General features: G+C 45.8%; 1 protein-coding gene across 6 annotated transcripts in view; it reads right to left on the reverse strand.

The window, feature by feature from the left end:
• LOC130293362 (protein-arginine deiminase type-3-like) overlaps nucleotides 1-13,742 on the reverse strand; it is a 59,699-nt gene that overhangs the window by 39,908 nt on the left and 6,049 nt on the right. For 2 of the 6 annotated variants that reach the window (XM_056541954.1, XM_056541955.1), the window contains exon 2: nucleotides 5,628-5,794. The exons of 2 other annotated variants lie outside the window; for them this stretch is intronic. In XM_056541954.1, coding sequence (XP_056397929.1) covers nucleotides 5,628-5,695 — 68 coding nt within the window. In that variant the 5' untranslated portion in view covers nucleotides 5,696-5,794. Of the gene's footprint in view, nucleotides 1-2,927; nucleotides 3,039-5,627; nucleotides 5,795-13,742 lie in introns of those variants that run through there. 2 more of the 6 variants (XM_056541956.1, XM_056541953.1) reach the window with 2 other exon arrangements.

The following is a 13,742-nucleotide window of genomic DNA, read 5'->3' on the forward strand; positions in this document are numbered from 1 at the left end:
TCTCTTCTTGCTGCCAGTGAGCGGACAGATTCGTTGTTTACATTAGTAAGACAAGAAGCCATAGTGACCGTATACATCTCACAGCTGAGGATTTGTTACATTTATATCCTGTCCAGACAATTCACCGGATACATTGTAATGACTATCCTCAGCTCCATACATATAGAAGGGAACCCTGGAAGATAAATGGGCTCCAAAACTCCGACCCCCTTTATTGTGATGATCAATGGGCACCCTGGATCACAGACCCTCTAACATAAAAAGAGATTTATAAAATGAGGGGGTCCCTAAGATCACAGGCTGTCCATGCATGCTGGGAGTTGTAGTCTGGAGGATCACAGTTAAAAGACCTCTGCTGTTATGTATACATAAAGCAAAACTACAACTCCCAGCATGCCCAGATAGCCATTCTTTAAGCTGTGGATAGCCAACTGTTGCAAAACTACAACTCCCAGCATGTCCGGACAGTCATTGCCTAAACTGTGGACCTCCAGCTGTTGCTAAACTGCAACTCCCAGCATGTCCGGACAGTCATTCCCTAAACTATGGACCTCCAGCTCCCAGCATGTCTGATCAGCCTTTCCTTTAACTGTGAACCTCCAGCTGTTGCAAAACTACAACTCCCAGCATGCCCGATCAGCCATTCCCTAAACTATGGACCTCCAGCTGTTGCAAAACTACAACTCCCAGCATGTTCGGACAGTCATTGCCTAAACTATGGACCTCCAGCTGTTGCAAAACTACAACTCCCAGCATGTCCGATCAGCCATTCCCTTAACTGTGAACCTCAAGCTGTTGCAAAACTACAACTCCCAGCATGCCTGGACAGTCAGTGCCTAAACTATGGACCTCCAGCTGTTGCAAAACTACAACTCCCAGCATGTCCGATCAGCCATTCCCTTAACTGTGAACCTCCAGCTGTTGCAAAACTACAATTCCCAGCATGCCCGGACAGCCGTTGGCTGTCCGGGCATGCTGGGAGTTGTAGTTTTGCAACATCTAAATTTTCACATTTTGGAGACTCCTGTAGATGTTTGGTTATTGTTCTTTAGATTGTCAGTTCTATGGGTCAGAGCTGAGGGGCCCCATCTAGACCATGTACAGTGAAGGGCCCCACCCGAGGAGTCACCAATGAGTCTGCCAGTGATGTCACGAGTCCCAGCCCAGGTGGCCCCCTCAGTCCCCTCCCCCGTCCGCCATTGTCTCATTCTCCGGTGATCACATCCTCAGGGGTGAGGCACGTATCTGCGGCGGGGTCACCGTCACCAGGGAAATATGTTATTGTGATGGTACGAAAACCGCGCCGCACACAATCTCCCATAATCCCCCCTGAATCCCACAACCAGGGATCGGATTGGTCCATCATCACAGAGGATTTAAGGAAGGTTTTTCCCAGTTTTAAGCAGATTAAACTTGAAGAATCCCTATCATTTAGAGAAAAATAATAATAAAATAAAGAACAAAATAATAAAAAAATAAATGAATAAATAAATAAACAAAATAAAGAAATACATAATAAAATAAAGAAATGAATAAATAAACAAAATAAATATATAAATAAATAATAAAACAAACAAATAAGTGAATAAATAAATAAACAAAATAATAAAATAAATAATAAAACAAATAAATGAATAAATAAATAAACAAAATAATAAAATAAATAAATAATAAAAAAAAAAATTAGTTAATAAAATAAAGAAAGAAAGTAAACAGTTTAGATCAGTCAGGGTCTCAGTGTTGAGACAGTTTTGATCTATCAGGGTCTCAGAGTTGAGTCCCCCAGATCCCTAGATATATCCAGGAGCAGCGTGTGGCTAGGCGCTTCACTCCCTGGCTCTCACTCAGTCTGACTATTTGAAGGACTTGTGCTCCATATACAGAGATCAGTGGGGGGTCTCAGCTTTGACTTGTTTGTGCGACAGGTCAAAAGTTTTTTCTTAAAGTGACAGTAACAGTAATAAAAAGCAGTTTTCTATCATACTTGGTACCGTAATTTCCTCAGTTTGGTCACCATCTCTGCTTACTGTCAGTGAGTGGAAACTTTCTTATTCACATCCAGAGGCCAAAAACACATCCTGACCTGATACTTCTCACAGCTGATGGTTTGTTACAATTGTATCCAGTCTTATGGAATCCTCCTGGGACCATCATATCAATAATGTATCAAATAATTCTAGACACCGTTCCAGCTCCTTTCTACGGCTAATCAGAGAATTTCCTCCAAAACTACAACTCCCATCATGATCTGAAAACCACAGATGACAGTGTCGTCCAACCTGTGACTCTAATGTTCTTGCTAAACTACAACTCCCATTATGCCCTGACACCCAGATGTGACAGTCAAAGCCTGTTAAGACATTCTGGGAGTTGTAGTTCAGCAACATCCAGAGTTCCACAGCTTGGGGAACACCCTTCTAGACTAGTGTTTCCCAATCAGGGTGCCTCCAGCTGTTGCAAAACTACAACTCCCAGCATACCCGGACAGCTGTTGCATCAGTTCATTTCATTACTGTATCTGGGTCATGTGATCACCAGTCTTACCCACAGAAAAATCACAGTGCTTAATGCAGTGTTTCCCAACCAGGGTGCCTCCAGCTGTTGCAGAACTAAAACTCCCAGCATACCCAGACAGCCGTTGCATCAGTTCATTTCCTTACTGTAACCTGGTCGTGTGATCACCAGTCTGACCCACAGAAAAATCACAGTGCTTAATGCAGTGTTTTCCAATCAGGGTTCCTCCAGCTGTGGCAAAACTATAACTCCCAGCATGCTTGGATATTTCCTTAAAGAAATACAGGACTTCTTCTTTAAGACAAACAATATGGGAGAGGGGGGGGAAGTGTTAACCCTCTGAATGCCAGGAAAAAGAGGATCTCATCCGAAAATTCCGCGATAAACGAAAGAACGCAATGTAAGGAATTTACCTGTAAATGTCAATGGCGGTTTCGATCCCGACCACGCAGACGTCGTAGGTGGGACGCAGGTAGGTGACGGGGATGGACCTGGCCTTAGACATCGTCTCGTCGTCGGCGGAATCGGCTACGGCGACAGCTTCAACCCCAGCAGGTCAGGGGTCATGAGCGAAGTCGTCCTCAGGTGTCAGTCAGCGACGTTTAATGCACCTGGCAGCAGCGCCTCCAGATATTACTCATCTCATCCTCCAACGAGTTCTGCAGCTTCTGCCCAAAGCTAAAATATATATATATATACACATACGTATACAAAAGACAAGGGGCGTGCACACGGAGATCACAGGAAACGCCGGCCAGCCGTCAGCCAATCAGGAGCCACCCAGAGCAAGCCTATCATTCATACAAAATACATACATTAATGTTTCCCAAGCAAAAACTACAACTCCCAACATTGCAAAACTACAACTCCCAGCATGGCTGGACAGCCTTTGGCTGTCCAGGCATGCTGGGAATTGTAGTTTTGCAACAGCTGGTTGAGAAACACTGCATCAAGCACTTTGATGTGATTTTCTGTGAGTGAGACCGACGATAACATGACCCAGTTACAGCAATTAAATGCATTGATGCAAGGCTGTCCAGGCATGCTGGGAATTGTAGTTTTGCAACAGCTGGAGGCACGCCGGTTGCAAAACATTGGATTGAGCACTGTGATGTTATTTTCTATGGGTGAGACTGGAGATCACCTGACCCAGTTACAGTAATGAACTGCATTGATGCAACAGCTGTCCAGGCATGCTGGGAGTTGTCGTATTGCAATGGCTGGAAAAACACTCGGACCCCGGACCCCCTGCTATCTGAAATTTATCCCCTATCCCCAGTATGGGGGATACGTTTTTCAGGACTGGACTACTCCTTTAAGTGCTGTGATTTTTCTGTGGGTCAGACTGGTGATCACGTGACCCAGTTACAGCAATGAAATGCATTGATGCAACAGCTGTCCAGGCCATGCTGGGAGTTGCAGTTCTGCAACAGCTGGAGGCACCCTGGTTAGGAAACACTGTATTAACCACTGTGTTTGTCCATGGGTCAGTCTTGTGATCACATGACCCAGGAAGGCTATGCATATGGAATTGCCTTCCTGCAGAAGTGGTGGCTGCAAATACAGTGAAGGAGTTTAAGCATGCATGGGATAGGCATAAGGCTATCCTTCATATAAGATAGGGATAGGTATAAGGCTATCCTTCATATAAGATAGGGATAGGTATAAGACTATCCTTCATATAAGATAGAGATAGGAATAAGGCTATCCTTCATATAAGATAGAGATAGGTATAAGGCTATCCTCCATATAAGATAGGGATAGGTATAAGACTATCCTTCATATAAGATAGAGATAGGAATAAGGCTATCCTTCATATAAGATAGAGATAGGTATAAGGCTATCCTTCATATAAGATAGGGATAGGTATAAGGCTATCCTTCATATAAGATAGGGATAGGTATAAGGCTATCCTTCATATAAGATAGGGATAGGTATAAGGCTATCCTTCATATAAGATAGGGATAGGTATAAGGCTATCCTTCATATAAGATAGAGATAGGAATAAGGCTATCCTTCATATAAGATAGGGATAGGTATAAGGCTATCCTTCATATAAGATAGAGATAGGAATAAGGCTATCCTTCATATAAGATAGGGATAGGTATAAGGCTATCCTTCATGTAAGATAGAGATAGGTATAAGGCTATCCTTCATATAAGATAGGGATAGGTATAAGGCTATCCTTCATATAAGATAGGGATAGGTATAAGGCTATCCTTCATATAAGATAGGGATAGGTATAAGGCTATCCTTCATGTAAGATAGAGATAGGTATAAGGCTATCCTTCATATAAGATAGAGATAGGTATAAGGCTATCCTTCATATAAGATAGAGATAGGTATAAGGCTATCCTTCATATAAGATAGGGATTGGTATAAGGCTATCCTTCATATAAGATAGGGATAGGTATAAGGCTATCCTTCATATAAGATAGGGATAGGTATAAGGCTATCCTTCATGTAAGATAGAGATAGGTATAAGACTATCCTTCATATAAGATAGAGATAGGTATAAGGCTATCCTTCATATAAGATAGAGATAGGTATAAGGCTATCCTTCATATAAGATAGGGATTGGTATAAGGCTATCCTTAATATAAGATAGGGATAGGTATAAGGCTATCCTTCTTATAAGATAGGGATAGGTATAAGGCTATCCTTCATATAAGATAGGGATAGGTATAAGGCTATCCTTCATATAAGATAGAGATATGAATAAGGCTATCCTTCATATAAGATAGGGATAGGTATAAGGCTATCCTTCATATAATATAGAGATAGGTATAAGGCTATCCTTCATATAAGACAGGGCCAGGAACTATTGATAGGATCCAGATTATTGGGCAGACTAGATGGGCCAAATGGTTCTTATCTGCCGACTCTATGTTTCTATGTTTACAGTAATGAGCTGCAGCGATGCAATGGCTGTCCGGGCATGCTGGGAGTTGTCATTTTGCAACAGCTGGAGGCACCCTGGTTGGGAGACATTAATTTATATGATCGTCTCTGGTTCACTGTATCTCATATTTGTAGGATAAATGACTGATAAGGCGACATTTTTTTTTAAATAAATAGGGTAAATGACAACAACAGAATTCTCCCGGCTTTACCTGCTCCTGACTGACCTTGAGCTGCAATGACATTTGTAACATAGCGCCATTCCTGTACTGCCCCACATTATCAGGAGCGGCCACTGAGCAGTTCAGACACGACAGGGTTTAAATTCTTCTGACTATTAGCATTCAGGGCGGAAACTTTGGCGACTTTACACTGTTTCCTGTTTAGGTAAATAAATGCGTAGGTAAGTGACTCCTGTGTGGAATGATCATACAATCCTAACTACTACCCCCATCATCAGCAACATGTACACAGCGGACACTTTGGCCACAATACACTAGCACCTAGGTCTCCAAACTGTGGACCTCCAGCTGTTGCTAAACTACAACTCCCAGCATGCCCGGATAGCCGTTGGCTGTCCAGGCATGCTGGGAGTTGTAGTTAAAAACAGCTGGAGGTCCACAGTTTGCAGACCACTGCACTAGCAGTTGCTGCAGTTTGCTTCTTGCCACAAGTGTAAACTGAAAGGGATGGATTTCTGAGTAGAGAGGTGACCTGAGGATCTGACTACACAGGGTTTGTTTGTAGTCTGTAACCATGGAGACACCTGGGTGCACATAGGAGCTGTATGCACAAAACGGAAAGAGAAATATAATCAAGCCAAGTTGCAAAGTTGCTAAATTTCTACTACCCTACTAGCCCTACTAATCCTATCCCTAACCCAATAACCCTAACCCTACTAACCGTATCCATAACCCTACTAACCCTATTCCTAACCATACTAACCCTAGCCCTAACCCTACTAAACCTAACCCTACTAACCCTATAAACCCTATTCCTAACCGTACTAACCCTAGCCCTAACCCTAACGCTACTAACCCTATCCCTAACCCTACTAAACCTAACCCTAATAACCCTATTAACCCTATCCTTAACCCTACTAACCTTAACCTTGCAAACCATATCCCTACTAGCTCTAACCCTACTAACCCTAGCCCTAACCCTACAAGCCCTATTACTAACCCTACTAACCCTAACCCTATCCCTAACTCTACTAACCCTACCCATAACTCTACTAACCCTACTAACCCCATCCCTAACCCTACTAACCATATTCCTAACTGTTCTAAATCTAACCCTATCCCTAACCCTACTAATCATATTCCTAACCCGTCTAAGCCTAACCCTACTAACCCTATCCCTAACCCTACTAACCCTAACCCTACTTACCCTAACCCTACTTACCCTAACCCTACAAACCTTATTCCTAACCCTAATAACCTTATCCCTAACCCTACTAACCTTATCCCTAAACCTACTAACCTTATCCCTAACCCTACTAACCTTATCCCTAACACTACTAATCATATTCCTAACCCGTCTAAGCTTAACCCTACTAACCCTATCCCTAACCCTACTAACCCTATTCCTAACCCTACTAATCCTATCCCTAACCCTACTTACCCTAACTCTACTTACCCTAACCCTACAAACCTTATCCCTAACCCTACTAACCTTATCCCTAACCCTACTAACCTTATCCCTAACCCTACTAATCATATTCCTAACCCGTCTAAGCTTAACCCTACTAATCCTATCCCTAACCCTACTAATCCTAACCCTACTAACCATATTTCTAACCCATATTTCTAACCCAACTATCCCTTCTAACCCTATCCCTAACCCTACTTACCCTAACCCTACTTACCCTAACCCTACTTACCCTAACCCTACTAACCTTATCCCTAACTCTACTAACCTTATCCCTAACCCTACTAACCTTATCCCTAACCCTACTAATCATATTCCTAACCCGTCTAAGCTTAACCCTACTAACCCTATCCCTAACCCTACTAACCTTATCCCTAACCCTACTAACCGTATCCCTAACCCTACTAATCATATTCCTAACCCGTCTAAGCTTAACCCTACTAACCCTATCCCAACCCTACTAATCCTATCCCTAACCCTACTAACCCTATTCCTAACCCTACTAACCGTATCCCTAACCCTACTAACCCTATCCCTAACCCTACTAACCCTATTCCTAACCCTACTAATCCTATCCCTAACCCTACTTACCCTAACTCTACTTACCCTAACCCTACAAACCTTATCCCTAACCCTACTAACCTTATCCCTAACCCTACTAACCTTATCCCTAACCCTACTAATCATATTCCTAACCCGTCTAAGCTTAACCCTACTAATCCTATCCCTAACCCTACTAATCCTAACCCTACTAACCATATTTCTAACCCATATTTCTAACCCAACTATCCCTTCTAACCCTATCCCTAACCCTACTTACCCTAACCCTACTTACCCTAACCCTACTTACCCTAACCCTACTAACCTTATCCCTAACTCTACTAACCTTATCCCTAACCCTACTAACCTTATCCCTAACCCTACTAATCATATTCCTAACCCGTCTAAGCTTAACCCTACTAACCCTATCCCTAACCCTACTAACCTTATCCCTAACCCTACTAACCGTATCCCTAACCCTACTAATCATATTCCTAACCCGTCTAAGCTTAACCCTACTAACCCTATCCCAACCCTACTAATCCTATCCCTAACCCTACTAACCCTATTCCTAACCCTACTAACCGTATCCCTAACCCTACTAACCGTATCCCTAACCCTACTAACCATATTTCTAACCCAACTATCCCTAACCCTACTAACCATATTTCTAACCCAACTATCCCTAACCCTACTAACCCTATTACCCTAACCCTACTAACCTTATAACCCTAACTCTGCTTACCCTACTAACCATCTTCCTAACCCTTCTAAACCTTACCCTAATCCGACTAAGCTTAGCCCTAACCCTACTAACCATATTTCTAACCTTACTAGCCCTAACCATAACTCTACTAACCCTACTAATCCTATCCCTAACCCTACTAATCCTATCCCTAACCCTACTAATCCTATCCCTAACCCTACTAACCCTATCCCTAACCCTACTAATCCCATCCCTAACCCTACTAACCCTATCCCTAACCCTACTAACTCTAATCCTACTAACCCTATCCCTAATCCTACTAATCCTATCCCTAACCCTACTAACCCTATCCCTAACCCTACTAACCCTATCCCTAACCCTACTAACTCTAATCCTACTAACCTTAGCCCTAACCCTACATGGATACAGTTGATACACGGAAGCAACAAAGAAAAATGGTTGTAAATGTCTATAAACCCTGTAGGGGCGGACAGTAAAAAATCTAGATAGGAAAATCCTTCCCGGAGAACGGACAATGAGGATATGAGCCCTGATATGATATGGACTTGGACCAGATGAATGAGAAAGAGGACAACAATATGGAGACCAGGAGCATTCATCAACAGCGCCCCCTAGAGGCAAAACCATCGTAAAAAAGGGTCAAAATCCGTAGCAGGCACCTCCGGCCTGTGCATGAGCGCTGTGTATATATATATCTGCGCTGTGTATATCTGCGCTGTGTATCTATATCTGCGCTGTGTATCTATATCTGCGCAGTGTATCTATATCTGCGCAGTGTATCTATATCTGCGCAGTGTATCTATATCTGCGCTGTGTATCTATATCTGCGCTGTGTATCTATATCTGCGCTGTTTATCTATATCTGCGCTGTGTATCTATATCTGCGCTGTGTATCTATATCTGCGCTGTTTATCTATATCTGCGCTGTGTATCTATCTCTGCGCTGTGTATCTATCTCTGCGCTGTGTATCTATCTCTGCGCTGTGTATCTATCTCTGCGCTGTGTATCTATATCTGCGCTGTGTATCTATATCTGCGCTGTGTATCTATATCTGCGCTGTGTATCTATATCTGCGCTGTGTATCTATATCTGCGCTGTGTATCTATATCTGCGCTGTGTATCTATATCTGCGCTGTGTATCTATATCTGCGCTGTGTATCTATATCTGCGCTGTGTATCTATATCTGCGCTGTGTATCTATATCTGCGCTGTGTATCTATATCTGCGCTGTGTATCTATATCTGCGCTGTGTATCTATATCTGCGCTGTGTATCTATATCTGCGCTGTGTATCTATATCTGCGCTGTGTATCTATATCTGCGCTGTGTATCTATATCTGCGCTGTGTATCTATATCTGCGCTGTCACATTCCTCCGTGATCAGTGATTCAGTAACCGGATCTGACCGCCGCAGCCGTCGCACTGCGCTACGTTATTATCACCAGCGCCAGAACGTGATACTAATAACCGGTCACTGCAAATAATACACTGCAACAAGAACCGGGACGTCACCGCATCTAATGATATAGTGGAATGTATCTAATCCTGACATGTGTGATACCTATATACAGTCATTAGTAACCTCTACAATAACAATGTCACCACATCTAATGATATATTGGAAGAATGTATCTAATCCTGACATGTGTGATACTTCTATCCAGTCATTAGTAACCGCTACAAGAACTGGGATGTCACTACATCTATTTATTTATTTATATAGCGCCTACAGATTCCGCAGCGCTTACAATTATGGGGAACAAAGACAAGTATCAGACATAATATTACACAATAACTATTCAAACAAGAGGTGGGGGGATATGTTGGGGGATTATGTTGGGGGATATGTTGGGGGATATGTTGGAGGATATGTTGGGGGATATGTTGGGGGATATGTTGGGGGATTATGTTGGGGGATATGTTGGGGGATATGTTGGGGGATATGTTGGGGGATATGTTGGGGGATATGTTGGAGGATATGTTGGAGGATATGTTGGGGGATATGTTGGGGGATATGTTGGGGGATATGTTGGAGGATATGTTGGAGGATATGTTGGGGGATATGTTGGGGGATATGTTGGGGGATATGTTGGAGGATATGTTGGAGGATATGTTGGGGGATATGTTGGGGGATATGTTGGGGGATATGTTGGAGGATATGTTGGAGGATATGTTGGGGGATATGTTGGGGGATATGTTGGGGGAAATGTTGGGGATATGTTGGGGGATATGTTGGAGGTATGTTGGAGGGTATGTTGGAGGGTATGTTGGGGATATGTTGGGGATATGTTGGGGATATGTTGGGGGATATGTTGGAGGTATGTTGGAGGGTATGTTGGAGGGTATGTTGGAGGGTATGTTGGGGATATGTTGGGGATATGTTGGGGATATGTTGGGGGATATGTTGGGGATATGTTGGGGGATATGTTGAGGATATGTTGGGGATATGTTGGGGGATATGTTGGGGGATATGTTGGGGGATATGTTGGGGATATGTTAGGGATATGTTGGGGGATATGTTGGGGATATGTTGGGGATATGTTGGGGATATGTTGGGGGATATGTTGGGGGATATGTTGGAGGGTATGTTGGGGATATGTTGGGGAATATGTTGGGGATATGTTGGAGGGTATGTTGGAGGGTATGTTGGGGATATGTCGGGGGATATGTCGGGGGATATGTTGAGGCCAATTAGAGACTGTTATAGGCCTTACTGAAGAGATGTGTTTTCAGGCCACGTTTGAAGCTTTGGACGTTGTTGTTGAGTGTGAGGGATTGAGGGATAGCATTCCAGAGAACCGGTGCAGCACGAGTGAAGTCTTGGAGACGGGAGTGAGAAGTTCGGATTATAGAAGATGTTAGTGTGAGATCATTAGCAGATCGGAGAGAACATGTAGGATGGTAGACGGGATGAGAGAGGAGATGTAGGGAGGTGCAGCATTGTGGAGGGCTTTGTGTGTGAGACTGAGGATTCTGTACTGTATTCTGGACTGAATTGGTAACCAGTGTAGTGACTGGCACAGGGAGGAGGCGTCTGTGTAGCGACTGGCACAGGGAGGAGGCGTCTGTGTAGTGACTGGCACAGGGAGGAGGCGTCGGTGTAGTGACTGGCACAGGGAGGAGGCGTCGGTGTAGTGACTGGCACAGGGAGGAGGCGTCGGTGTAGCGACTGGCACAGGGAGGAGGCGTCGGTGTAGTGACTGGCACAGGGAGGAGGCGTCGGTGTAGTGACTGGCACAGGGAGGAGGCGTCGGTGTAGTGACTGGCACAGGGAGGAGACGTCGGTGTAGTGACTGGCACAGGGAGGAGGCGTCGGTGTAGTGACTGGCACAGGGAGGAGACGTCGGTGTAGTGACTGGCACAGGGAGGAGGCGTCGGTGTAGTGACTGGCACAGGGAGGAGGCGTCGGTGTAGTGACTGGCACAGGGAGGAGGCGTCGGTGTAGTGACTGGCACAGGGAGGAGGCGTCGGTGTAGTGACTGGCACAGGGAGGAGGCGTCGGTGTAGTGACTGGCACAGGGAGGAGGCGTCTGTGTAGTGACTGGCACAGGGAGGAGGCGTCTGTGTAGTGACTGGCACAGGGAGGAGGCGTCGGTGTAGTGACTGGCACAGGGAGGAGGCGTCGGTGTAGTGACTGGCACAGGGAGGAGGCGTCGGTGTAGTGACTGGCACAGGGAGGAGGCGTCTGTGTAGTGACTGGCACAGGGAGGAGGCGTCTGTGTAGTGACTGGCACAGGGAGGAGGCATCTGTGTAGTGACTGGCACAGGGAGGAGGCGTCTGTGTAGTGACTGGCACAGGGAGGAGGCGTCTGTGTAGTGACTGGCACAGGGAGGAGGCGTCTGTGTAGTGACTGGCACAGGGAGGAGGCGTCTGTGTAGTGACTGGCACAGGGAGGAGGCGTCTGTGTAGTGACTGGCACAGGGAGGAGGCGTCGGTGTAGTAACTGGCACAGGGAGGAGGCGTCGGTGTAGTGACTGGCACAGGGAGGAGGCGTCGGTGTAGTGACTGGCACAGGGAGGAGGCGTCTGTGTAGTGACTGGCACAGGGAGGAGGCGTCGGTGTAGTGACTGGCACAGGGAGGAGGCGTCGGTGTAGTGACTGGCACAGGGAGGAGGCGTCGGTGTAGTGACTGGCACAGGGAGGAGGCGTCGGTGTAGTGACTGGCACAGGGAGGAGGCATCTGTGTAGTGACTGGCACAGGGAGGAGGCGTCGGTGTAGTGACTGGCACAGGGAGGAGGCGTCTGTGTAGTGACTGGCACAGGGAGGAGGCGTCGGTGTAGTGACTGGCACAGGGAGGAGGCATCTGTGTAGTGACTGGCACAGGGAGGAGGCGTCGGTGTAGTGACTGGCACAGGGAGGAGGCATCTGTGTAGTGACTGGCACAGGGAGGAGGCGTCGGTGTAGTGACTGACACAGGGAGGAGGCGTCGGTGTAGTGACTGGCACAGGGAGGAGGCGTCGGTGTAGTGACTGGCACAGGGAGGAGGCGTCGGTGTAGCGACTGGCACAGGGAGGAGGCGTCGGTGTAGCGGCTGGAGAAGAAGATGAGTCTGGCTGCGGCATTAAGGATGGACTGGAGAGGAGAGTTTGGCCTATTAGTAAAGAGTTACAGTATTCGGGGCCGGAGGGAATCAGAGCAATAATGAGAGTTTTAGCAGATTCAGTCGTGAGAAACGGGCGGATTCTGGAAATGTTTTTGAGATGCAGGTGACAAGAACGTGAAAGAGACTGAATATGGGGAGTGAGAGACAGATCAGAGTCCAGTATAATCCAAGACAGCGAGACTGCTGCCCGGGCGTTATGGTAGAACCACATACCGAGATGGAAATGTCAGGGTAGGTACAGGATAAGTTAATGGAGAAAAAACAAGAAGTTCTGTTTTAGAAAGATTTAGTTTCAGATATAAAGAGGACATGATGTCTGAGACAGCAGAGAGACAGTCACTGGTATTCTGTAGGAGTGCAGGGGTGATGTCTGAGACGGCAGAGAGACAGTCACTGGTATTCTGTAGGAGTGCAGGGGTGATGTCTGAGACAGCAGAGAGACAGTCACTGGTATTCTGTAGGAGTGTAGGGGGGATGTCTGAGACAGCAGAGAGACAGTCACTGGTATTCTGTAGGAGTGTAGGGGGGATGTCTGAGACAGCAGAGAGACAGTCACTGGTATTCTGTAGGAGTGCAGGGGGAATGTCTGAGACAGCAGAGAGACAGTCACTGGTATTCTGTAGGAGTGCAGGGGTGATGTCTGAGACAGCAGAGAGACAGTCACTGGTATTCTGTAGGAGTGCAGGGGGGATGTCTGAGACAGCAGAGAGACAGTCACTGGTATTCTGTAGGAGTGCAGGGGTGATGTCTGAGACAGCAGAGAGACAGTCACTGGTATTCTGTAGGAGTGCAGGGGGGATGTCTG

Source organism: Hyla sarda, chromosome 10 (genome assembly GCF_029499605.1).
Source record: "Hyla sarda isolate aHylSar1 chromosome 10, aHylSar1.hap1, whole genome shotgun sequence".
Taxonomy (NCBI): Eukaryota; Metazoa; Chordata; class Amphibia; order Anura; family Hylidae; genus Hyla; species Hyla sarda.